The sequence below is a fragment of the Blennius ocellaris genome, assembly GCF_963422515.1.
Source record: "Blennius ocellaris genome assembly, chromosome: 14".
NCBI classification, from domain to species: domain Eukaryota; kingdom Metazoa; phylum Chordata; class Actinopteri; order Blenniiformes; family Blenniidae; genus Blennius; species Blennius ocellaris.
Genome location: NC_137663.1, coordinates 28,327,630 through 28,354,583, shown reverse-complemented (window position 1 = coordinate 28,354,583; position 26,954 = coordinate 28,327,630). Strand labels below are relative to the sequence as shown.

Below are 26,954 nucleotides of genomic sequence, written 5' to 3'. Positions count from 1 at the left end.
AAACATCATAAAACTGTTGACGGGACTAAGTTATCTTGAAGCGTCGGCGACACGATCTGAACGATCGCGTGATGAATTGATGGTGATGCTATGCATCAAGACGTTAGCATTAGCATCAAGCGTGTTCTGTAGTTTAGTTTCATAAATCGTACTCTACTTCTGTAGAGAAGTAGTTGGAATATTTTCTGATTATCGGAGCGGGAAAGCTCCGCCCAGTCTTCACATATAGCTCATGAAGTGAAGCGTTTCTATAGCCTGCTTGTTAGCTAAACGTATATTAACTTTTTGTACACGTACGTGCCTTAAGCCGGGTTGGTCGCCGGCCGCCATTGACGTGACGGGAAACCTGGACGTGATGGGCTCGCCAACAAAGACATGCTAATGTGCTTCACGTGCTAACTCAGCTTCATGCTCCTCCTCCAGCCAGTTAGCATTTCAAAACTAGCGGTGGCGCCATTACCACGATGATGTCACCAACATCCACTACCTCAGGTTCTTTTGCATCGTTTCACTTTAAACTTTCATACGTGTTAAAATGTTCCCATCATACATGTGTTGACCGTCCAGTGTGTCCCTTAAAAGTAGTTCCACCTGCGTCCACTGGGCGGCAGCAGTGAGTTACTGTACCACCTGCGTCCACTGGGCGGCAGCAGTGAGTTACTGTACCACCTGCGTCCACTGGGCGGCAGCAGTGAGTCGTAGTACCACCTGCGTCCACTGGGCGGCAGCAGTGAGTTACTGTACCACCTGCGTCCACTGGGCGGCAGCAGTGAGTCGTAGTACCACCTGCGTCCACTGGGCGGCAGCAGTGAGTCGTAATACCACCTGCGTCCACTGGGCGGCAGCAGTGAGTCGTAGTACCACCTGCGTCCACTGGGCGGCAGAAGTGAGTCGTAATACCACCTGCGTCCACTGGGCGGCAGCAGTGAGTCGTAATACCACCTGCGTCCACTGGGCGGCAGCAGTGAGTCGTAATACCACCTGCGTCCACTGGGCGGCAGCAGTGAGTCGTAATACCACCTGCGTCCACTGGGCGGCAGCAGTGAGTCGTAGTACCACCTGCGTCCACTGGGCGGCAGAAGTGAGTCGTAGTACCACCTGCGTCCACTGGGCGGCAGCAGTGAGTCGTAATACCACCTGCGTCCACTGGGCGGCAGAAGTGAGTCGTACGTTTTGTATTGAATGACAGAGCCGGTCCAGGGACTCGTTGCGCCACCGTGTGGAACCATTTGGCGTTGCAAGGTTGCAATAATAAAGGTTGCTTGCTTAATAAAAGTTGTCCAAAAAGTACTTCTTTGCTTTCTTAAACAAATTTGAGGCCAAATTTTCCCAAAAAATGTACACGTACGCGCATTCTCATTCTTAAAACTTGTTTCCGTGTCTGTTTGCGTTAGCTAGCGAACGCGTCCGACTGAACGATGTCGTGGCTTCCCGTCACGTCGGTTTGCGTTTGCTAGCAAACGCGTCCGACTGAACGACGTGGCGGTTTTGTCACGTCGCCGCAGTTAAGATTTGCACAGCTACGGTTCCTCTGAGCTCCTCCGTGTTTAAACTCGCCATGTTTTACTTCATTTGCTCTCGTGGCGTAACGTGGCGTCGCGTAACGTAGCGTAGCGTGGACACGGAGCTGAACTGGTGCTGTCGACCGTCACTGTCGCCATGTTGTTTATTATGTTCACTATTTTTATTGTTTCTCTGACTGTTGTTACTGTTTCTTGGTGTACGATTCAGTTTTTCCTGGTTTTGCTCGCAGCACATTTTACGTCTTTACCAGAGTTTTAAAAGGAAAATATTTTGAAATTAAAGGAAAACCACAACTTGGGTTCTTTTTCCTTCTGGAGAGATGAAATTGTTGAGTCACGGTTCCAAACATGGAAATGATGAATTCTTCTTTAAGGACATGAAAGCAGCAGCTCAGTTCGTCTTTCATGTGTCGTTACAAAGGGATTCATAAAATACAATTCTTCTTTGACACTTTTCTGTGAGACTTCAAAGGAACTGATCTTTACCAGCGTCTTGAAACTCGTAGCACTGGTCTGGTCCAGGAACCAGGAGACGGACTGTACCAGTGGTTTGGTCCAGGAGATGGATTGTACCAGTGGTCTGGTCCAGGAACCAGGAGACTGACTGTAACTGGTCTGGTCCAGGAACCAGGAGACGGACTGTACCAGTGGTCTGGTCCAGGAACCAGGAGACGGACTGTACCAGTGGTTTGGTCCAGGAGATGGATTGTACCAGTGGTCTGGTCCAGGAACCAGGAGACGGACTGTACCAGTGGTCTGGTCCAGGAACCAGGAGACTGACTGTAACTGGTCTGGTCCAGGAACCAGGAGACGGACTGTAACAGTGGTCTGGTCCAGGAACCAGGAGACGGACTGTAACAGTGGTCTGGTCCAGGAACCAGGAGACGGACTGTAACAGTGGTCTGGTCCAGGAACCAGGAGACTGACTGTAACTGGTCTGGTCCAGGAACCAGGAGACTGACTGTACCAGTGGTCTGGTCCAGGAACCAGGAGACTGACTGTACCAGTGGTTTGGTCCAGGAACCAGGAGACGGACTGTAGCAGTGGTCTGGTCCAGGAACCAGGAGACGGACTGTACCAGTGGTCTGGTCCAGGAACCAGGAGACGGACTGTAGCAGTGGTCTGGTCCAGGAGCCAGGAGACTGACTGTACCAGTGGTCTGGTCCAGGAGATGGATTGTACCAGTGGTCTGGTCCAGGAACCAGGAGACGGACTGTACCAGTGGTCTGGTCCAGGAGATGGATTGTACCAGTGGTCTGGTCCGGGAACCAGGAGACGGACTGTAACAGTGGTGTGGTCCAGGAACCAGGAGACTGACTGTAACTGGTCTGGTCCAGGAACCAGGAGACTGACTGTAGCAGTGGTCTGGTCCAGGAACCAGGAGACTGACTGTACCAGTGGTCTGGTCCAGGAACCAGGAGACTGACTGTACCAGTGGTCTGGTCCAGGAACCAGGAGACGGACTGTACCAGTGGTCTGGTCCAGGAACCAGGAGACTGACTGTAGCAGTGGTCTGGTCCAGGAACCAGGAGACGGACTGTACCAGTGGTCTGGTCCAGGAACCAGGAGACTGACTGTAACTGGTCTGGTCCAGGAACCAGGAGACGGACTGTACCAGTGGTCTGGTCCAGGAACCAGGAGACGGACTGTACCAGTGGTCTGGTCCAGGAACCAGGAGACTGACTGTAGCAGTGGTCTGGTCCAGGAACCAGGAGACGGACTGTACCAGTGGTCTGGTCCAGGAACCAGGAGACTGACTGTAACTGGTCTGGTCCAGGAACCAGGAGACGGACTGTACCAGTGGTCTGGTCCAGGAACCAGGAGACGGACTGTACCAGTGGTCTGGACTGTCACAAAGTGGACAAGACAAGCGAAGCTGACAATAACAGAACAACTAGAACTAGAATCCCTGACCCCCCCCCCCCCCCCCCCCCCCCCCACGTCACGTCACAAAGACGCTTCCCTGAAACGTCACGGTAGAGGTCGCTTTGGAAACACAAGGGGAAATATGTGTTGTGGTAAAAAGGCTCTGGACGCTCAGGCTCTGGATCATAGACGTATGGAGCTAGAAGCCTCATGGAGCGCCGCCATCTTGGATAGGTCAACCTGCGCGTCAGGTCCGTTTGTTCCCCCTGAGGAAGTCAAACTAGAATCCTCACTCGTCGAGCTTCCACACTGAAGGTTCGTGCTTTCATGCTGGAATCATCTGTATTAGGCTTTTTTACGAAGACGTATATGGCAAAATAAGAAATGTTTAAATTAAGATGCTGACATAATCTGGTGTTCGCTCCGTCTCATACATGTGTAAATGCATGTTTTCATAGTTTTGTTTTTGTGAGCTGAACAACCACTGTTGCACACACACACACACACACACACACACTAGACATCTCATTAGTATTAAACTTTAAGTTTGTTTTTTTTACTCAGTCATGATGAAACTTCACGTAAACAAACTGTCAACATTAGGAATGTTTTTCCACTGCTGCTTTCAGACGTGTCAGCAAAAGTGGTTGTTTATCTATAACGCGCATGTGTGTGTGTGTGTGTGTGTGTGTGTGTAAAGAGAGTTGCAGAGAGAGAGACTATGAAGCTTTATCAACACATGAAAGGGTCCGCTGGTCAGAGGTTCAGCTCCAGAGATCCTCTGCTTCCAGTCCAAAGTGTCTCTGGCGCCTCCAGATGACCCATCCAATATGGCGGCGCCGCAGCACGGCCCTGCAGCACCGAGGAGTCCGTCCTCGTGTCGGTCTATGTCTCGGACTCCAGCGTGTCTCCAGCAGGGAGCGACTCCTCCTGCTGGAGCTCCGCCCCCCCCCCCCCCCCCCCTCCCCCCCCGGTCCTCCTCTCTCCATCAGCAGCGTCTGGATGCTCGCAGGGAGGAATCATGGCCGTGAACCTCGGAAAGAACCGGCTGGCGCTGCTCACCGCCTACCAGGCCGTGATCGACGACACGTCCGACACCGACTGGTGAGTCGCTGCTGCTCCTCCACCTCCTCCTCCACCTCCTCCTCCACCTCCTCTCTCGCTCAGTGACGGGGTTTTGTTGTCCAGGCCGGTGCGCACTGGGGATGCGCACGGGGGCGCATCGTGCGCCATCACCCCGCTGCTCCTGCTGCTCCTCCTGCAGGAGGAGCAGCAGGAGGAACAGGAGGAGAAGGAAGAGGAGGTGAAGTAGGAGGAGCGGAGTCAGAGGGCAGCAGCAGCAGCGTGCACGCGGCCGTGCGCGGTGTTTTCCACCGGGACGTTCAGGCTGCAGCTGGAAGCGATTTCAGCTCTTTGTGCACCGCAGTGTGTGTGCGTGTGTGTGTGTGTGTGCGTGCGTGTGTGTGTGCGTGCGTGCGTGCGTGCGTGCGTGTGTGTGTGTGTGTGTGTGTGTGTGTGTGTAGGTGTGTAGGTGTGTGCGCGCGCGTTGGCTGATCCAGAAATCCTGATGATCTCTCTGCATCCTCAAACGGTGTGTGTGTGTGTGTGTGTGTGTGTGTGTGTGTGTGTGTGTGTGTGTGTGTGTGTGTGTGTGTGTGTGTGTGTGTGTGTGTGTGTGTGTGTGTGTGTGTGTGTGTGTGTGTGTGTGTGTGTGTGTGTGTGTGTGTGTGTGTGTGTGTGTGTGTGTGTGTGTGTGTGTGTGTGTGTGTGTGTGTGTGCGTGCGTGTGCGTGTGTGGGGAGGGGGGATGGATCTCCATCATCATCATCACCCTGTGTGGCCTCAGGATCAGAGCATGAGGTCTGATAAACTGAGAGTAACTAAGAGTGACAGAGTAACAGAGTGACAGAGTGACAGAGTGAGAGTGGTCTGGTCCAGGAACCAGGGTAACAGAGTAACAGAGTGAGAGTAACAGAGTGAGAGTAACAGAGTGACAGAGTAACAGAGTCAGAGTGACAGAGTGAGAGTAACAGAGTGAGAGTAACAGAGTCAGAGTGACAGAGTGAGAGTAACAGAGTGACAGAGTGAGAGTAACAGAGTAACAGAGTGACAGAGTGAGAGTAACAGAGTGACAGAGTGAGAGTAACAGAGTAACAGAGTGACAGAGTGAGAGTAACAGAGAAACAGAGTGAGAGTAACAGAGTGAGAGTAACAGAGTGAGAGTAACAGAGTAACAGAGTGAGAGTAACAGAGTGAGAGTAACAGAGTAACAGAGTGAGAGTAACAGAGTGACAGAGTGAGAGTAACAGTGAGAGTAACAGTGAGAGTAACAGAGTGAGAGTAACAGAGTGACAGAGTGAGAGTAACAGAGTAACAGAGTGACAGAGTGAGAGTAACAGAGAAACAGAGTGAGAGTAACAGAGTGAGAGTAACAGAGTGAGAGTAACAGAGTAACAGAGTGAGAGTAACAGAGTGAGAGTAACAGAGTAACAGAGTGAGAGTAACAGAGTGACAGAGTGAGAGTAACAGTGAGAGTAACAGTGAGAGTAACAGAGTGAGAGTAACAGAGTGACAGAGTAACAGAGTCAGAGTAACAGAGTGAGAGTAACAGAGTGAGAGTAACAGAGTCAGAGTGACAGAGTGAGAGTAACAGAGTGACAGAGTGAGAGTAACAGAGTAACAGAGTGACAGAGTGAGAGTAACAGAGTGACAGAGTGAGAGTAACAGAGTAACAGAGTGACAGAGTGAGAGTAACAGAGAAACAGAGTGAGAGTAACAGAGTGAGAGTAACAGAGTGAGAGTAACAGAGTAACAGAGTGAGAGTAACAGAGTGAGAGTAACAGAGTAACAGAGTGAGAGTAACAGAGTGACAGAGTGAGAGTAACAGTGAGAGTAACAGTGAGAGTAACAGAGTGAGAGTAACAGAGTCAGAGTGACAGAGTGAGAGTAACAGAGTGACAGAGTGAGAGTAACAGAGTAACAGAGTGAGAGTAACAGAGTGAGAGTAACAGAGTAACAGAGTGAGAGTAACAGAGTGACAGAGTGAGAGTAACAGAGTGACAGAGTGAGAGTAACAGAGTGAGAGTAACAGAGTGAGAGTAACAGAGTGACAGAGTGAGAGTAACAGAGTGACAGAGTGAGAGTAACAGAGTGAGAGTAACAGAGTAACAGAGTAACAGTGAGAGTAACAGAGTGAGAGTAACAGAGTGAGAGTAACAGAGTGAGAGTAACAGAGTGACAGAGTGAGAGTAACAGAGTAACAGAGTGACAGAGTGAGAGTAACAGAGTAACAGAGTGACAGAGTGAGAGTAACAGTGACAGAGTGAGAGTAACAGAGTGACAGTGAGAGTAACAGAGTAACAGAGTGAGAGTAACAGAGTGACAGAGTGAGAGTAACAGAGTGACAGAGTGAGAGTAACAGAGTAACAGAGTGAGAGTAACAGAGTGAGAGTAACAGAGTGACAGAGTGAGAGTAACAGAGTGAGAGTAACAGAATGACAGAGTGAGAGTAACAGTAACAGAGTAACAGTGAGAGTAACAGAGTGAGAGTGACAGAGTGACAGAGTGAGAGTAACAGAGTGACAGAGTGAGAGTAACAGAGTAACAGTGAGAGTAACAGAGTGAGAGTGACAGAGTGACAGAGTGAGAGTAACAGAGTAACAGTGAGAGTAACAGAGTGCGAGTGACAGAGTGAGAGTAACAGAGTGAGAGTAACAGTGAGAGTGAGAGTAACAGAGTAACAGAGTGAGAGTGACAGAGTGAGAGTAACAGAGTAACAGAGTGAGAGGTGGGTTGAGAAGTTGACTTCTTAGAGGAGGAAGATGCTCTATTATCTGGATTAGAGGAGGAAGATGCTCTATAATCTGGATTAGGGGAGGAAGATGCTCTATAATCTGGATTAGAGGAGGAAGATGCTCTATAATCTGGTGTTAGAGGAGGAAGATCCTCTATAGTCTGGATTAGAGGAGGAAGATGCTCTATAGTCTGGTGTTAGAGGAGGAAGATCCTCTATAGTCTGGATTAGAGGAGGAAGATGCTCTATAGTCTGGATTAGAGGAGGAAGATGCTCTATAATCTGGTGTTAGAGGAGGAAGATGCTCTATAATCTGGATTAGAGGAGGAAGATGCTCTATAATCTGGATTAGAGGAGGAAGATGCTCTATAATCTGGATTAGAGGAGGGAAATGCTCTATAATCTGGATTAGAGGAGGAAGATGCTCTATAATCTGGATTAGAGGAGGAAAATGCTCTATAATCTGGATTAGAGGAGGAAGATGCTCTATAATCTGGATTAGAGGAGGAAAATGCTCTATAATCTGGATTAGAGGAGGAAAATGCTCTATAATCTGGATTAGAGGAGGAAGATGCTGTATCAGGAAGGTTCAGCAGTGAATCAGCATCTTGTAGGAAAATGATGAGTCGGCGAAATGTGTAGCTGAAATATTCCAGAGGACGACGTGACATAACGTCACTGGAGAACTGGACCTGGGACGTCTGGTGGACCTGGGACACCTGGTCTGGAAGACATCCTGTCCATTCCTCCACAAGACATCTTCAGGACTCCAGCAGTAACAGACTCCAGCAGTAACAGGCTCCAGCAGTAACAGGCTCCAGCAGTAACAGACCCCAGCAGTAACAGGCTCCAGCAGTAACAGACTCCAGCAGTAACAGACTCCAGCAGTAACAGACTCCAGCAGTAACAGGCTCCAGCAGTAACAGACTCCAGCAGTAACAGACTCCAGCAGTAACAGACCCCAGCAGTAACAGGCTCCAGCAGTAACAGACTCCAGCAGTAACAGACTCCAGCAGTAACAGACTCCAGCAGTAACAGACTCCAGCAGTAACAGGCTCCAGCAGTAACAGGCTCCAGCAGTAACAGACTCCAGTAGTAACAGGTTCCAGCAGTAACAGACTCCAGCAGTAACAGGCTCCAGCGGTACCATTGATACTAAACCACTGAGTACTTTTCACTGGTTAAAGGAGAAACTGTGGAGTCATTAAGCTCCGCCCACTCTGAAACCCAGGAAATACATAAAAGTGAATTTTTGGTCCAGAGGTTCATCGTGTCCCGCCAGGGGCAGCCTGCACTGCTGAACCAGGCCTGCACTACTGAACCAGGCCTGCACTACTGAACCAGGTCTGCACTACTGAACCAGGCCTGCACTGCTGAACCAGGCCTGCACTACTGAACCAGGCCTGCACTACTGAACCAGGCCTGCACTACTGAACCAGGTCTGCACTGCTGAACCAGGCCTGCACTACTGAACCAGGTCTGCACTGCTTAACCAGGCCTGCACTGCTGAACCAGGTCTGCACTGCTGAACCAGGCCTGCACTGCTGAACCAGGTCTGTACTGCTGAACCAGGTCTGCACTGCTGAACCAGGCCTGCACTACTGAACCAGGCCTGCACTACTGAACCAGGTCTGCACTGCTGAACCAGGCCTGCACTGCTGAACCAGGCCTGCACTGCTGGTCTGAGTCCATCCACCCCTCAATAACCTTTTTATGGCTACACAAACCATGGTTCTGCAGAACTGCAGTAAAAAGATAGATACAATAAATACCTTACGAATGAACAAATATCTGGACGTCACGTCTCTTTTCCTGAACCTTGTGTTTGTGGAGGAGGGAGACAAACGTCAGCTTTTCACGGTCCTGGAAATAAGATAATATAAATAATAGAATCCTGGATCCTGCATGGAGAATGTAGTGAGGTTAGGAGGTGCTGGACCTCCAGTGTTGGAGGGCTGCGGTGCGTTCAAGGACCTCCAGGAAAAATACATCAACTATATGTTTGTTGGTGCAGCTGCTACAGATGCTGCTAGCTAGCTGGAGAGTGACTCTCTGAGCAGCCAATCAGAGGGCTGGAATCCACTGACATCACGCTAGGCCTTCTAGGAGGCTCCGCCTCCCCAACATCACGATGTGATTGGTTGAAGCATCAGCGTGAGACACTAGTTTTACACTGCAGACGCCTGCAGGACTGAAAGTGAAGGCCTCAGGCTGATTTCTTTACCCGGCAACAGGTGATGCTGGAATGTGATTGGTTAACAGCTTCAATGTGAAGAAGTGTGAGAAGCTGAGGAGACGAGGACACAACGTTGGAATTGATTCATAAGTGTTCAGGGTTTGGAATCGAAGCAGGAAGTCTGCGAACTATTATGTTCTGGCTCAACGAGCAGCCGGGTGGCGGCACTCACTTTAAATCTTTGTCTAAATGCTCCGGTAAACAGGAGTTCGGAGGAATGGTAACGGTTGATGCTAATGCTAACAGTCAGTCAGAAGCAGGCGGAAAGACGCTGAACAGGCCTGACCCTGTTTTTCACACTCCAACGGATTCCAACAAAAGAGAGAAGCTCCAACCATCGCTGACCCCAAACACCACGGGACACCCCCTAGCCCCGCCCCCCCTAGCCCCGCCCCCTCCCGCCCTGCTATCAGCCCAGCTGAACTCAGCAGCTGCAGTGAACGACGTTCATTCTGCTCTAATCTACTGAGGAATATTTAGACGAGCAAAACATCCATGAGCGCGTCTGTTTCCGTCGTTCCAACCAGAACCAGAATACCTGAACATGTAAGACCTGGGACTCAGTGCTGCTCCCCACTGGACCCCCGTGGTACTGCAGCTCTATGTGTTTAGACAGTCCCATGTTTTGTTGATGTGAAGTGAAGGGTTGGTCTTTGAAGGCCTCACTTCCTGTCTGCTTTCAGGTCTGGGTGGGGTTCTGGTCCAGGTGGGGTTCTGGTTTCTTTAACAGAAATGCTGCGTATTGATAGACGTGAGTAACGAGGTCGAAGGTGAACTGAAGGGGACCCGGCATGGAACCCTGTGGGACGTGAGGACGGGTCTCCGATGTTCTGCTCTCTTGGTCTGATGATCCAGATGTTTGGTTGGTCCCGGGATCCTCACGACCCAGATGTTTGGTTGGTCCCGGGATCCTCACGACCCAGATGTTTGCTGCAGGGACTGGCTGGCTAGCGAGGCGTAGCGTTCAGTGTTACATCACCACTCGGAGCTCCAGTGACCTGGTTTCTCTCCTCAGTCCTCTGATTCCTTTCATCTCCTCCCACATGAGAAAACAAACTCCCCCGCCGGAGAGACAAGCAGCTGCTCTGCTAACGGTCGCTGTGCTAACGGTCACTCTGCTGAGCTAACAGTCGCTCTGCTAACGGTCACTCTGCTGAGCTAACAGTCGCTCTGCTAACGGTCACTCTGCTGAGCTAACAGTGGCTCTGCTGAGCTAACAGTCGCTTTGCTAGCAGTCGCTCTGCTAACAGTCGCTCTGCTGAGCTAACGGTCGCTCTGCTGAGCTAACAGTCTCTCTGCTGAGCAAACAGTCGCTGTGCTAACGGTCACTCTGCTGAGCTAACAGTCGCTCTGCTAACGGTCACTCTGCTGAGCTAACAGTGGCTCTGCTGAGTTAACAGTTGCTCTGCTAGCGGTCACTCTGCTGAGCTAACAGTCTCTGCTGAGCTAACAGTCGCTCTGCTAACGGTCTCAGCTGAATTAAGTCTTTGATTGATTGATTGATTGATTGAAGGGAAAAGTTAGGTTGAGCTGTGATTGGCTGAGAGTGGAGAAGGGGGGCGGGTCAGGTGTGTGTGTGTGCGTGTGTGTACGTGTGAGAGAGATTAATCCAAATGAATAATCCAACTATTTGATTGACGTGTGTGTGTGTGTGTGTGTGTGTGTGTGTGTGTGTGTGTGTGTGTGTCCTCAGGGCCTTGTACACATACGAAGATGACAGCAACAACTTGACGCTGGCGTCATCCGGAGGTAAGTTGTCTTAGCACTCAGTGCGTTAATGCTCAGTGTGTTAATGCTGACAGCCTTGTGTTCCAGCTGGAGGTCTTCCAGAGATCAGTGGGACTTTTGACAGCAGCCTGGTGATGTACGGCTTCTGTAGCCTGAAGGAACCCAACGCTGCCCTGCCCCGATACATCCTCATCAACTGGGTGGGTCTGCTAATGCTAATGCTAATGCTGCTCTGCCCCGATACATCCTCATCAACTGGGTGGGTCTGCTAATGCTAATGCTAATGCTGCTCTGCCCCGATACATCCTCATCAACTGGGTGGGTCTGCTAATGCTAATGCTGCTCTGCCCCGATACATTCTCATCAACTGGGTGGGTCTGCTAATGCTAATGCTAATGCTGCTCTGCCCCGATACATCCTCATCAACTGGGTGGGTCTGCTAATGCTAATGCTAATGCTGCTCTGCCCCGATACATCCTCATCAACTGGGTGGGTCTGCTAATGCTAATGCTAATGCTGCTCTGCCCCGATACATCCTCATCAACTGGGTGGGTCTGCTAATGCTAATGCTAATGCTGCTCTGCCTCGATACATCCTCATCAACTGGGTGGGTCTGCTAATGCTAATGCTAATGCTGCTCTGCCCTGATACATCCTCATCAACTGGGTGGGTCTGCTAATGCTAATGCTGCTCTGCCCCGATACATCCTCATCAAATGGGTGGGTCTGCTAATGCTAATGCTAATGCTGCTCTGCCCCGATACATCCTCATCAACTGGGTGGGTCTGCTAATGCTAATGCTAATGGTGCTCTGCCCCGACACATCCTCATCAAATGGGTGGGTCTGCTAATGCTAATGCTAATGCTGCTCTGCCCTGATACATCCTCATCAAATGGGTGGGTCTGCTAATGGTAATGCTAATGCTAATGCTGCTCTGCCCCGATACATCCTCATCAACTGGGTGGGTCTGCTAATGCTAATGCTAATGCGGTCCAAGCTGAACAGTTAACATGCTAATGTCACTGTTCAGACTTCAATGACACGTTCTGATGCATTGTGTGTGTGTGTGTGTGTGTGTGTGTGTGTGTGTGTGTGTGTGTGTGTTCTCAGGTTGGGGACGATGTGGCAGATGCTAGGAAGTGCGCCTGTGCGAGTCACGTGGCCACCATCGCTGACTTCTTCCAGGTCTCACACACACACACACACACACACACACACACACACACACACACACACACACACACACAGACAGACAGACAGACAGACAGACAGACAGACAGACAGACAGACAGACAGACCCACAGACAGACAGACAGACAGTGTGTGTGTGTGTCCAGGGGGTGGAGGTCACGGTGAACGCCAGCAGTCTGGACGACGTCGACCCGTCAGCCATCGGACAGCGTCTGACCAACGGCACTACGGCAGCAGCAAGTCCAGTTCTGAGTCGCCTGAGGACCCGAGAGGACGAGCATGGAGACGTGGTACACACACACACACACACACACACACACACACACACACACACACACACACACACACACACACACACAGAAACTTTCAAAACGAATCAGAAGATGAAGGAACGATTCCGACAGACAGAAGTGAAGGATCTGGAGGGATCAATAACTGGATTGGTTCTGATTGGTTCTGGTTGGTTCTGGTTGGTTCTGATTGGTTCTGGTTGGTTCTGGTTGGCTCTGATTGGTTCTGGTTGGTTCTGGTTGGTTCTGGTTGGCTCTGGTTGGCTCTGATTGGTTCTGGTTGGTTCTGGTTGGCTCTGATTGGTTCTGGTTGGTTCTGGTTGGTTCTGATTGGTTCTGATTGGCTCGGATTGGCTCGGATTGGTTCTGGTTGGCTCTGATTGCTCTGGTTGGCTCTGATTGGCTCTGATTGGTTCTGGTTGGTTCTGGTTGGTTCTGATTGGCTCTGATTGGTTCTGATTGGCTCGGATTGGCTCGGATTGGTTCTGGTTGGTTCTGATTGGCTCTGATTGGCTCTGGTTGGTTCTGGTTGGTTCTGGTTGGCTCTGATTGGTTCTGATTGGCTCTGATTGGCTCTGGTTGGTTCTGGTTGGTTCTGGTTGGCTCTGATTGGTTCTGATTGGTTCTGGTTCGTTCTGATTGGCTCTGGTTGGCTCTGATTGGTTCTGGTTGGCTCTGATTGGCTCTGATTGGCTCTGGTTGGCTCTGATTGGTTCTGATTGGCTCGGATTGGCTCGGATTGGTTCTGGTTGGCTCTGATTGTCTCTTATTGGCTCTGATTGGCTCTGATTGGTTCTGATTGGCTCTGATTGGCTCTGATTGGTTCTGATTGGCTCTGGTTGGCTCTGGTTGGCTTTAGTTGGCTCAGATTGGATCTGGTTGGCTCAGATTGGCTCTGGTTGGCTCTGGTTGGCTCTGATTGGCTCTGGTTGGATCTGGTTGGCTCTGGTTGGATCTGGTTGGATCTGGTTGGCTCAGATTGGCTCTGGTTGGATCTGGTTGGCTCTGGTTGGCTCTGATTGGATCTGGTTGGCTCTGATTGGCTCACATTGGCTCAGATGGGCTCACATTGGCTCTGGTTGTCTCTGGTTGGCTCAGATTGGTTCTGGTTGGCTCAGATTGGTTCTGGTTGGCTCAGATTGGCTCAGATTGGTTCTGGTTGGCTCAGATTGGTTCTGGTTGGCTCTGGTTGGCTCTGATTGGCTCTGGTTGGCTCTGATTGGTGGGTTAGGGTTAGGGTTAGGGTTAGGGTTGGCTCTGATTGGTTCTGGTTGGCTCCGATTGGCTCTGATTGGCTCTGATTGGCTCTGATTGGCTCTGATTGGCTCTGATTGGCTGGATGCTCCTGCAGGGCGCCGTGTACCAGAAGACCAATGCTGAAGTGGAGATGAAGAAGATCAATCGGGAGGAATTCTGGGAGGCAGCCAAGGTGAGTGGACCTCAGCCAGGACCAGAACCAGAATCTGAACCTGAACTACTATGTTTACTGGTAGTTCAGTATACTTCTCCACTCTCAGCCAGTATACTTGTTCTACCAGAATCACTATGGTCTCCATTAAGCTCCCTGGTTTAACACTTCCTGGTTCAACCATAGACCTATAGGAACTCTTGACAAACCTAGGACAAACCAGTACTACAGGACAAACCAGTACCACCAGGGCCAGTACCACCAGGGCCAGTACCACCAGGACAAACAGGTACTACCAGGGCAAACAGGTACTACCAGGGCAAACAAGTACTACCAGGGCAAACCAGTACCACCAGGGCAAACAGGTACTACCAGGGCAAACAGGTACTACCAGGGCAAACTGGTACCACCAGGGCAAACCAGTACTACCAGGGCAAACCAGTACCACCAGGGCAAACAGGTACCACCAGGGTAAACTGGTACTACCAGGGTAAACAGGTACTACCAGGGCAAACTGGTACCACCAGGACAAACAGGTACTACCAGGGCAAACCAGTACTACCAGGGCAAACCAGTACCACCAGGGCAAACAGGTACCACCAGGGTAAACTGGTACTACCAGGGTAAACAGGTACTACCAGGGTAAACTGGTACCACCAGGGTAAACTGGTACCACCACGGTAAACTGGTACCACCAGGGTAAACTGGTACCACCAGGGTAAACTGGTCCCACCAGGGTAAACAGGTACTACCAGGGTAAACTGGTACCACCAGGGTAAACAGGTACTACCAGGGCAAACAGGTACCACCAGGGTAAACTGGTCCCACCAGGGTAAACAGGTACTACCAGGGTAAACTGGTACTACCAGGGTAAACTGGTCCCACCAGGGTAAACAGGTACTACCAGGGTAAACTGGTACCACCAGGGTAAACTGGTACTACCAGGGCAAACCAGTACCACCAGGGTAAACTGGTCCCACCAGGGTAAACAGGTACTACCAGGGTAAACTGGTACTACCAGGGTAAACAGGTACCACCAGGGTAAACAGGTACTACCAGGGTAAACTGGTACTACCAGGGTAAACAGGTACCACCAGGGTAAACAGGTACTACCAGGGTAAACTGGTACTACCACGGTAAACTGGTACTACCAGGGTAAACTGGTCCCACCAGGGCAAACAGGTACTACCAGGGCAAACAGGTACTACCAGGGTAAACAGGTACCACCAGGGCAAACAGGTACCACCAGGGTAAACTGGTACTACCAGGGTAAACAGGTACTACCAGGGCAAACAGGTACCACCAGGGTAAACTGGTACCACCAGGGTAAACAGGTACTACCAGGGTAAACTGGTACTACCAGGGTAAACAGGTACCACCAGGGTAAACAGGTACTACCAGGGTAAACTGGTACTACCAGGGTAAACAGGTACCACCAGGGTAAACAGGTACCACCAGGGTAAACAGGTACTACCAGGGTAAACTGGTACTACCACGGTAAACTGGTACTACCAGGGTAAACTGGTCCCACCAGGGCAAACAGGTACTACCAGGGCAAACAGGTACTACCAGGGTAAACAGGTACCACCAGGGCAAACAGGTACCACCAGGGTAAACTGGTACTACCAGGGTAAACAGGTACTACCAGGGTAAACTGGTACCACCAGGGTAAACTGGTACCACCACGGTAAACTGGTACTACCAGGGTAAACTGGTACCACCAGGGTAAACTGGTCCCACCAGGGTAAACAGGTACTACCAGGGTAAACTGGTACCACCAGGGTAAACAGGTACTACCAGGGCAAACTGGTACCACCAGGGTAAACTGGTCCCACCAGGGTAAACAGGTACTACCAGGGTAAACTGGTACCACCAGGGCAAACAGGTACCACCAGGGTAAACTGGTCCCACCAGGGTAAACAGGTACTACCAGGGCAAACTGGTACTACCAGGGTAAACTGGTACTACCAGGGTAAACTGGTCCCACCAGGGTAAACAGGTACTACCAGGGTAAACTGGTACTACCAGGGTAAACTGGTACTACCAGGGTAAACTGGTCCCACCAGGGTAAACAGGTACTACCAGGGTAAACTGGTACCACCAGGGTAAACTGGTACTACCAGGGCAAACCGGTACCACCAGGGTAAACTGGTCCCACCAGGGTAAACAGGTACTACCAGGGTAAACTGGTACTACCAGGGTAAACAGGTACCACCAGGGTAAACAGGTACTACCAGGGTAAACAGGTACCACCAGGGTAAACAGGTACTACCAGGGTAAACTGGTACTACCAGGGTAAACAGGTACCACCAGGGTAAACAGGTACTACCAGGGTAAACAGGTACCACCAGGGTAAACAGGTACTACCAGGGTAAACTGGTACTACCACGGTAAACTGGTACTACCAGGGTAAACTGGTCCCACCAGGGCAAACAGGTACTACCAGGGCAAGCAGGTACTACCAGGGTAAACAGGTACCACCAGGGCAAACAGGTACTACCAGGGTAAACTGGTACTACCACGGTAAACAGGTACTACCAGGGTAAGCTGGTACTACCAGGGTAAACTGGTACTACCAGGGTAAACTGGTTCTACCAGGCTTTGGCTTTCTGTAGTGGAACAAAGCCACTGACCTTCACTGTTACAATGACAGTCCAGCTGGACAGACTCTCATGTTGTCCTCATGTCCTCCTCATGTTGTCCTCATGTCCTCTGTTCTCTTCATGCTGTCCTCATGCCCTCCTCATCATGATGTCCTCATGTCCTCCTCATGTTGTCCTCCTCATGTTATCCTCCTCATGTCCTCCTCATGATGTCCTCATGTTGTCCTCATGTCCTCCTCATGATGTCCTCATGCCCTCCTCATCATGATGTCCTCATGTCCTCCTCATGTTGTCCTCATGTCCTCCTCATGTGTCCAGCGTGAGGAGGAGCTGAGGAAGGAGGAGGAGCGGAAGAAGGTGGTGGAGGAGCGCCAGCGTTTTGAGGAGGAGCGAATGGAGCTGGAGAGGAAGGAGCAGGAGAACCGAGAGCGGAGGTACCGAGAGAGGGAGCAGCAGATCGAGGAGCACAGGTACTTCCTCATTACTGACTGAACATCTGTTCTGCATCTGGAACCTCGGAGTGACGTCCACTTCACTTCTCAGCCTCTGAGACACAGTTTGAATTCATACTTCAATTAATGACAATTAACATCAAAGCAGAACCGATTCAATTCATAGTTCAATTAATGACAATGAACATCAAAGCAGAAGTGATTGAATTCATAGTTCAATTAATGACAATTAACATCAAAGCAGAAGTGATTGAATTCATAGTTCAATTAATGACAATTAACATCAAAGCAGAAGTGATTGAATTCATACTTCAATTAATGACAATTAACATCAAAGCAGAAGTGATTGAATTCATAGTTCAATTAATGACAATTAACATCAAAGCAGAAGTGATTGAATTCATACTTCAATTAATGACAATTAACATCGAAGCAGAACCGATTGAATTCATAGTTAAATTAATGACAATTAACATCAAAGCAGAACCGATTGAATTCATACTTCAATTAATGACAATTAACATCAAAGCAGAACCGATTGAATTCATAGTTAAATTAATGACAATTAACATCAAAGCAGAACCGATTGAATTCATACTTCAATTAATGACAATTAACATCAAAGCAGAACTGATTGAATTCATAGTTCAATTAATGACAATTAACATCAAAGCAGAAGTGATTGAATTCATACTTCAATTAATGACAATTAACATCAAAGCAGAACCGACAGAACGACACGACAAAGTGACAGGAAGAGCTTTGTCTGGTCAAAGTAGTCTGATGTGTTAATGGACGTGTTAATGTGTTAATGGACGTGTTAATGTGTTAATGGACGTGTTAATGTGTTAATGAACGTGTTAATGAACGTGTTAATGGACATGTTAATGAATGTGTTAATGGACGTGTTAATGTGTTAATGAACGTGTTAATGAATGTGTTAATGGACGTGTTAATGTATTAATGAACGTGTTAATGTGTTAATGGACATGTTAATGTGTTAATGAACGTGTTAATGAATGTGTTAATGGACGTGTTAATGTATTAATGAACGTGTTAATGTGTTAATGGACATGTTAATGTGTTAATGAACGTGTTAATGTGTTAATGAACGTGTTAATGTGTTAATGGACATGTTAATGTGTTAATGAACGTGTGAACAGGAAGAAGCTGCAGGAGGAGGAAGAAGCTCAGGAGAGGTTGAGGAACCAAACGACCATTGTGAGTATTTTCTCCTTCAGTTCACACCTGTCCTCCGTCTCCATGGAAATGTCTCTGTCCTCCGTCTCCATGGAAATGTCTCCATCTCCATGGAAATGTCTCTGTCCTCCGTCTCCATGGAAATGTCTCCATCCCCATGGAAATGTCTCTGTCCTCCGTCTCCATGGAAATGTCTCTGTCCTCCGTCTCTATGGAAATATCTCCATCTCCATGGAAATGTCTCTGTCCTCCGTCTCTATGGAAATGTCTCCGTCCCCATGGAAATGTCTCTGTCCTCCGTCTCCATGGAAATGTCTCTGTCCTCCGTCTCTATGGAAATGTCTCTGTCCTCCGTCTCCATGGAAATGTCTCCATCTCCATGGAAATGTCTCTGTCCTCCGTCTCTATGGAAATGTCTCTTTCCTCCGTCTCCATGGAAATGTCTCTGTCCTCCGTCTCCATGGAAATGTCTCCGTCTCCATGAAAATGTCTCTGTCCTCCGTCTCCATGGAAATGTCTCTGTCCTCCGTCTCCATGGAAATGTCTCTGTCCTCCGTGTCTATGAAAATGTCTCCGTCCCCATGGAAATGTCTCTGTCCTCCGTTTCCATGGAAATGTCTCCGTCTCCATGGAAATGTCTTTGTCCTCCGTCTCTATGGAAATGTCTCCGTCCTCCGTCTCTATGGAAATGTCTCCGTCCTCCGTCCCCATGGAAATGTCTCTGTCCTCCGTTTCCATGGAAATGTCTCCGTCTCCATGGAAATGTCTTTGTCCTCCGTCTCTATGGAAATGTCTCCGTCCTCCGTCTCCATGGAAATGTCTCTGTCCTCCGTCTCTATGGAAATGTCTCTTTCCTCCGTCTCCATGGAAATGTCTCTGTCCTCCGTCTCCATGGAAATGTCTCCGTCTCCATGAAAATGTCTCTGTCCTCCGTCTCCATGGAAATGTCTCTGTCCTCCGTCTCCATGGAAATGTCTCTGTCCTCCGTGTCTATGAAAATGTCTCCGTCCCCATGGAAATGTCTCTGTCCTCCGTTTCCATGGAAATGTCTCCGTCTCCATGGAAATGTCTTTGTCCTCCGTCTCTATGGAAATGTCTCCGTCCTCCGTCTCTATGGAAATGTCTCTGTCCTCCGTCTCCATGGAAATGTCTCTGTCCTCCGTCTCCATGGAAATGTCTCCGTCTCCATGAAAATGTCTCTGTCCTCCGTCTCCATGGAAATGTCTCTGTCCTCCGTCTCCATGGAAATGTCTCTGTCCTCCGTCTCTATGGAAATGTCTCTGTCCTCTGTCTCCATGGAAATGTCTCCGTCCCCATGGAAATGTCTCTGTCCTCCGTTTCCATGGAAATGTCTCCGTCTCCATGGAAATGTCTTTGTCCTCCGTCTCTATGGAAATGTCTCCGTCCTCCGTCTCTATGGAAATGTCTCTGTCCTCCGTCTCCATGGAAATGTATCTGTCCTCCGTCTCTATGGAAATATCTCCATCTCCATGGAAATGTCTCTGTCCTCCGTCTCTATGGAAATGTATCCGTCCCCATGGAAATGTCTCTGTCCTCCGTCTCCATGGAAATGTCTCTGTCCTCCGTCTCTATGGAAATGTCTCTGTCCTCCGTCTCTATGGAAATATCTCCATCTCCATGGAAATGTCTCTGTCCTCCGTCTCTATGGAAATGTCTCCGTCCCCATGGAAATGTCTCTGTCCTCCGTCTCCATGGAAATGTCTCTGTCCTCCGTCTCTATGGAAATGTCTCTGTCCTCCGTCTCTATGGAAATGTCTCCGTCCCCATGGAAATGTCTCTGTCCTCCGTCTCCATGGAAATGTCTCTGTCCTCCGTCTCTATGGAAATGTCTCTGTCCTCTGTCTCCATGGAAATGTCTCCATCTCCATGGAAATGTCTCTGTCCTCCGTCTCTATGGAAATGTCTCCGTCCCCATGGAAATGTCTCTGTCCTCCGTTTCCATGGAAATGTCTCCGTCTCCATGGAAATGTCTTTGTCCTCCGTCTCTATGGAAATGTCTCCGTCCTCCGTCTCTATGGAAATGTCTCTGTCCTCCGTCTCCATGGAAATGTCTCTGTCCTCCGTCTCCATGGAAATGTCTCTGTCCTCCGTGTCTATGAAAATGTCTCCGTCCCCATGGAAATGTCTCTGTCCTCCGTTTCCATGGAAATGTCTCCGTCTCCATGGAAATGTCTTTGTCCTCCGTCTCTATGGAAATGTCTCCGTCCTCCGTCTCTATGGAAATGTCTCTGTCCTCCGTCTCCATGGAAATGTCTCTGTCCTCCGTCTCCATGGAAATGTCTCCGTCTCCATGAAAATGTCTCTGTCCTCCGTCTCCATGGAAATGTCTCTGTCCTCCGTCTCCATGGAAATGTCTCTGTCCTCCGTGTCTATGAAAATGTCTCCGTCCCCATGGAAATGTCTCTGTCCTCCATCTCCATGGAAATGTCTCCCATCTCCATGGAAATGTCTCTGTCCTCCGTCTCTATGGAAATGTCTCCATCCTCCGTCTCCATGGAAATGTCTCTGTCCTCCGTCTCCATGGAAATCTCTCCGTCTCCATGGAAATGTCTCTGTCCTCCGTCTCCATGGAAATGTCTCCGTCCTCCGTCTCCATGGAAATGTCTCTGTCCTCCGTCTCCATGGAAATGTCTCCGTCCTCCATAGATTGTCTGTGTAAGAACAAGAAGATCAAACATTTCTACCATTTATTACACCATCACCTGGTGGGTGGAGGACATTTCTACCATTTATTACACCATCACCTGGTGGGTGGAGGACATTTCTACCATTTATTACACCATCACCTGGTGGGTGGAGGACATTTCTACCATTTATTACACCATCACCTGGTGGGTGGAGGACATTTCTACCATTTATTACACCATCACCTGGTGGGTGGAGGACATTTCTACCATTTATTACACCATCACCTGGTGGGTGGAGGACATTTCTACCATTTATTACACCATCACCTGTATGGGTGGAGGACATTTCTACCATTTATTACACCATCACCTGTATAGGTGGAGGACACTTCTACCATTTATTACACCATCACCTGTATGGGTGGAGGACATCTCTACCATTTATTACACCATCACCTGTATGGGTGGAGGACATTTCTACCATTTATTACACCATCACCTGTATGGGTGGAGGACATCTCTACCCTTTATTACACCATCACCTGTATGGGTGGAGGACATTTCTACCATTTATTACACCATCACCTGTATGGGTGGAGGACATCTCTACCCTTTATTACACCATCACCTGTATGGGTGGAGGACATCTCTACCCTTTATTACACCATCACCTGTATGGGTGGAGGACAAACGGGAGAACATAGGTGGAACGTTAGTGTGTGTGTGTGTAGGTGACGGAGGTGACGGCGGTGACGGAGGTGAAGGTGGAGGAGATGAACCTGGACAGGAAGGAGTCTGAGGTGGAGGTGAGTTCATGAGGATCAGCTGATCCAAAACCACTCTTCTCTTCTCTCCCTCCTCCCTTCTTCTCTTCTCTTCTTCACCTTCTTCACCTTCTTCTCTTCTCTCCCTCCTCCCTTCTTCTCTTCTCTCCTTCTTCACCTTCTTCTCTTCTCTCCCTCCTCCCTTCTTCTCTTCTCTCCTTCTTCACCTTCTTCTCTTCCCTCCCTCCACCCTTCTTCTCTTCTCTTCTTCACCTTCTTCACCTTCTTCTCTTCTCTCCCTCCTCCCTTCTTCTCTTCTCTCCTTCTTCACCTTCTTCTCTTCTCTCCCTCCTCCCTTCTTCTCTTCTCTTCTTCACCTTCTTCACCTTCTTTTCTTCCCTCCCTCCTCCCTTCTTCTCTTCTCTTCTTCACCTTCTTCTCTTCTCTCCTTCTTCACCTTCTTCTCTTCCCTCCCTCCTCCCTTCTTCTCTTCTCTTCTCTTCTTCACCTTCTTCTCTTCCCTCCCTCCTCCCTTCTTCTCTTCACTTCTCTCCTTCACCTTCTTCTCTTCCCTCCCTCCTCCCTTCTTCTCTTCTCTTCTCTTCTCTTCTCTCCCTCCTCCCTTCTTCTCTTCTCTTCTCTCCTTCACCTTCTTCTCTTCCCTCCCTCCTCCCTTCTTCTCTTCTCTTCTCTCCTTCACCTTCTTCTCTTCTATCCCTCTTCCCTTCTTCTCTTCTCTCCTTCTTCACCTTCTTCTCTTCCCTCCCTCCTCCCTTCTTCTCTTCTCTTCTTCACCTTCTTCACCTTCTTCTCTTCTCTCCCTCCTCCCTTCTTCTCTTCTCTCCTTCTTCACCTTCTTCTCTTCTCTCCCTCCTCCCTTCTTCCCTTCTCTCCTTCTTCACCTTCTTCTCTTCCCTCCCTCCTCCCTTCTTCTCTTCTCTTCTCTTCTTCACCTTCACTTCTCTCCTTCCCCTTCTTCTCTTCCCTCCCTCCACCCTTCTTCTCTTCTCTTCTCTTCTCTTCTCTCCCTCCTCCCTTCTTCTCTTCTCTTCTCTTCTTCACCTTCTTCTCTTCTCTCCCTCCTCCCTTCTTCCCTTCTCTCCTTCTTCACCTTCTTCTCTTCCCTCCCTCCACCCTTCTTCTCTTCTCTTCTCTTCTCTTCTCTCCCTCCTCCCTTCTTCTCTTCTCTTCTCTTCTTCCCCTTCTTCTCTTCTCTCCCTCCTCCCTTCTTCTCTTCTCTTCTTCACCTTCTTCACCTTCTTTTCTTCCCTCCCTCCTCCCTTCTTCTCTTCTCTTCTTCACCTTCTTCTCTTCTCTCCTTCTTCACCTTCTTCTCTTCCCTCCCTCCTCCCTTCTTCTCTTCTCTTCTCTTCTTCACCTTCTTCACTTCTCTCCTTCACCTTCTTCTCTTCCCTCCCTCCTCCCTTCTTCTCTTCTCTTCTCTTCTCTTCTCTCCCTCCTCCCTTCTTCTCTTCTCTTCTCTTCTTCACCTTCTTCTCTTCCCTCCCTCCTCCCTTCTTCTCTTCTCTTCTCTCCTTCACCTTCTTCTCTTCTATCCCTCTTCCCTTCTTCTCTTCTCTCCTTCTTCACCTTCTTCTCTTCCCTCCCTCCTCCCTTCTTCTCTTCTCTTCTCTTCTTCACCTTCTTCACTTCTCTCCTTCCCCTTCTTCTCTTCCCTCCCTCCTCCCTTCTTCTCTTCTCTTCTTCACCTTCTTCTCTTCTATCCCTCTTCCCTTCTTCTCTTCTCTCCTTCTTCACCTTCTTCTCTTCCCTCCCTCCTCCCTTCTTCTCTTCTCTTCTCTTCTTCACCTTCTTCTCTTCTCTCCTTCACCTTCTCTTCTCTTCCCTTCTTCACCTTCTTTTCTCTTCTTCACCTTCTTCTCTTCTTCACCTCCTTCTCTTATCTCCTTCTTCACCTCCTTCTCTCCTCCTCCTCTCCAGGAAGCGAAGGCGATCATCGCTCAGCGCTCTGGAAACCCTCGAGAGTTCTTCAAGCTGAAGGAGCGAAACGTGACGTTCAGCGGCGCCTCGTCCCCCGTCTGCGTCCACCGGACCGGTAATCCCTTAATCCCACCGTTAATCCCACCGTCTCCTAATCCCACCGTCTCTATCAAGACTCCCGTTAATCCCACCGTTAATCCCACCGTCTCTGTCAAGACTCCCTTAATCCCACCGTTAATCCCACCGTTAATCCCACCGTTAATCCCACCGTCTCTGTCAAGACTCCCTTAATCCCACCGTTAATCCCACCGTCTCTATCAAGACTCCCGTTAATCCCACCATTAATCCCACCATCTCTTAATCCCACGGTCTCTATCAAGACTCCCGTTAATCCCACCGTTAATCCCACTGTCTCTTAATCCCACCGTCTCTGTCAAGACTCCCGTTAATCCCACCGTTAATCCCACCGTCTCTTAATCCCACCGTTTCTGTCAAGACTCCCGTTAATCCCACCGGCTCTATCAAGACTCCCGTTAATCCCACCGTCTCTGTCAAGACTACTGTTAATCCCACCGTCTCTGTCAAGACTCCTGTTAATCCCACCGTCTCTGTCAAGACTACTGTTAATCCCACCGTCTCTGTCAAGACTCCTGTTAATCCCACCGTCTCTGTCAAGACTACTGTTAATCCCACCGTCTCTGTCAAGACTCCCGTTAATCCCACCGTCTCTGTCAAGACTCCTGTTAATCCCACCGTCTCTATCAAGACTCCTGTTAATCCCACCGTCTCTGTCAAGACTCCCGTTAATCCCACCTTCTCTATCAAGACTACTGTTAATCCCACTGTCCACAACAAAACTATCATTAATCTCATGAAACATGATGAAACGACGGTTAATCTGACCGTTTCCATCAAAACTGCTGCTAAAGTGAGTTGATTTCTTGGACAGGAAAAGACACAGAGATCAAACCAACGTATAGTACCTCTTCCTAGTAGCAGGAGTATTTCTGACTTGGTGTACACGTATAGTACCTCTTCCTAGTAGCAGGAGTATTTCTGACTTGGTGTACACGTATAGTACCTCTTCCTAGTAGCAGGAGTATTTCTGACTTGGTGTACACGTATAGTACCTCTTCCTAGTAGCAGGAGTATTTCTGACTTGGTGTACACGTATAGTACCTCTTCCTAGTAGCAGGAGTATTTCTGTCTTGGTGTACACGTATAGTACCTCTTCCTAGTAGCAGGAGTATTTCAGTTGGATTACTACTGAACCATCTCAAGACCTGATCTGGAAGCATTCCACCATTTCCCCCATGTCTCTACAAGGCCGGAGCGCGTCCTTACGTCCTTACGTCCTTACGTCCTTACGTCCTTACGTTGGAGCCGACAGGTCTTGTAGATTCTTCTGGTGGTGCAGAATGACGTAAGCTTTAACTACAATGTCTTTGTAGCCTTTAGGGTCACGACCCCACTGACCTGGACCACAAACCTCCGTACGGCGTGTGTTTCCTGCAGCCTTGCCTGAGCAGATTTCTCCACTGAGCAGGAGCCTTGCTGGTCTGGTGCAGGACCAGGATGTATGACTGTGTCATGGCTCGTCCGTTCATTTAGACCAGTTGACTGTAGAACTACAGTTCTTCGCGAGACGAGTGTCTGAAGAGCAGCATTGAAGCAGATTCCTTGCTCTTTGAGGGAAACCTTGCTTTCGCCCAGCAGCTTGTTTCTTACAGTCCTGCATGTCTTGACTGGTGTATTGTGGCAGAAATGAAGATCTAAAGGTGTTGTCAGTGGGCTGAGCAGGTCCAGGTTCTTGAGGTTGGTGAGCAGGTCCAGGTTCTTGAGGTTGGTGAGCAGGTCCAGGTTCTTGAGGTTGGCTGAGCAGGTCCAGGTTCTTGAGGTTGGCTGAGCAGGTCCAGGTTCTTGAGGTTGGTGAGCAGGTCCAGGTTCTTGAGGTTGGTGAGCAGGTCCAGGTTCTTGAGGTTGGTGAGCAGGTCCAGGTTCTTGAGGTTGGTGAGCAGGTCCAGGTTCTTGAGGTTGGTGAGCAGGTCCAGGTTCTTGAGGTTGGTGAGCAGGTCCAGGTTCTTGAGGTTGGTGAGCAGGTCCAGGTTCTTGAGGTTGGTGAGCAGGTCCAGGTTCTTGAGGTTGGTGAGCAGGTCCAGGTTCTTGAGGTTGGTGAGCAGGTCCAGGTTCTTGAGGTTGGTGAGCAGGTCCAGGTTCTTGAGGTTGGGTCTTTCAGATTTTAAGTGTTTGGCTGTTTGGTTGTTTGTCAACGATCTGGAGGAGAGTCCTGCTAGAGCAGGTAGGGTCCATGTCCATGTCCGTCCTCCTTTGCACCTTGGATGTCCTGTAACAGACGTCCTCCTTCCCGCAGCGTCACGGTAACACGGTCTCCGACAGGGGGTTCTCCATTACTTCAGTCTCCGACAGGGGGGTTCTCCATTACTTCAGTCTCCGACAGGGGGGTTCTCCATTACTTCAGTCTCAGACAGGGGGTTCTCCATTACTTCAGTCTCCGACAGGGGGTTCTCCATTACTTCAGTCTCCAACAGGGGGGTTCTCCATTACTTCAGTCTCCAACAGGGGGGTTCTCCATTACTTCAGTCTCCAACAGGGGGTTCTCCATTACTTCAGTCTCCGACAGGGGGTTCTCCATTACTTCAGTCTCCAACAGGGGGGTTCTCCATTACTTCAGTCTCCAACAGGGGGGTTCTCCATTACTTCAGTCTCTGGGGGGACGGAGGCCCCCCCAGCTCTGAAGCTCCCTGGCGGGGAGCCGATAGGTGCTGACTCAGCATCCCCCCCCGGGGAGGAGCAGGGGATTCATCAATGAGAGGGCGCTTTGGTCAGAGGTGGTTGGTGCTGGTGGGGGGCCCTGAGGGGGGCCCTGAGGGGGGCCCTGAGGGGGGCGCTGAGCTTTGCTCGTGTCCATTTGAGTCTATACATCTATTCTTTCTCTTTTTGCTGTGTCTGATCTTCTGTTGCTTTCAAATCCATCGTTGTGCTTCAGAATCCTCCTGCAGCTTCACGGCGCCACTTTTAGCTCTGCAGCACTTTTCAAACTTTCCACTTCAATTGATGCGCCCTCTGGCGCTTCCTGCGTGGCGCCCTCTGGCCCTTCCTGCGTGGCGCCCTCCGGCCCTTCCTGCGTGGCGCCCTCCGGCCCTTCCTGCGTGGCGCCCTCTGGCGCTTCCTGCGTGGCGCCCTCTGGCGCTTCCTGCGTGGCGCCCTCTGGCCCTTCCTGCGTGGCGCCCTCTGGCCCTTCCTGCGTGGCGCCCTCCGGCCCTTCCTGCGTGGCGCCCTCTGGCGCTTCCT

The 26,954-nt window shown here is 49.8% G+C and overlaps 1 protein-coding gene across 1 annotated transcript in view; it reads left to right on the top strand.

The window, feature by feature from the left end:
* Positions 1–4,360: 4,360 nt before the first annotated feature.
* dbn1 (drebrin 1) overlaps positions 4,361–26,954 on the top strand; it is a 29,586-nt gene continuing 6,992 nt past the window's right edge. The window contains exons 1-10 of the mRNA XM_080508261.1: positions 4,361–4,493; positions 11,111–11,166; positions 11,233–11,345; positions 12,256–12,330; positions 12,483–12,626; positions 13,978–14,055; positions 16,956–17,107; positions 18,253–18,310; positions 21,669–21,743; positions 23,643–23,757. Coding sequence (XP_080364387.1) covers positions 4,411–4,493; positions 11,111–11,166; positions 11,233–11,345; positions 12,256–12,330; positions 12,483–12,626; positions 13,978–14,055; positions 16,956–17,107; positions 18,253–18,310; positions 21,669–21,743; positions 23,643–23,757 — 949 coding nt within the window. The 5' untranslated portion in view covers positions 4,361–4,410. The remainder of the gene's footprint in view (positions 4,494–11,110; positions 11,167–11,232; positions 11,346–12,255; positions 12,331–12,482; positions 12,627–13,977; positions 14,056–16,955; positions 17,108–18,252; positions 18,311–21,668; positions 21,744–23,642; positions 23,758–26,954) is intronic.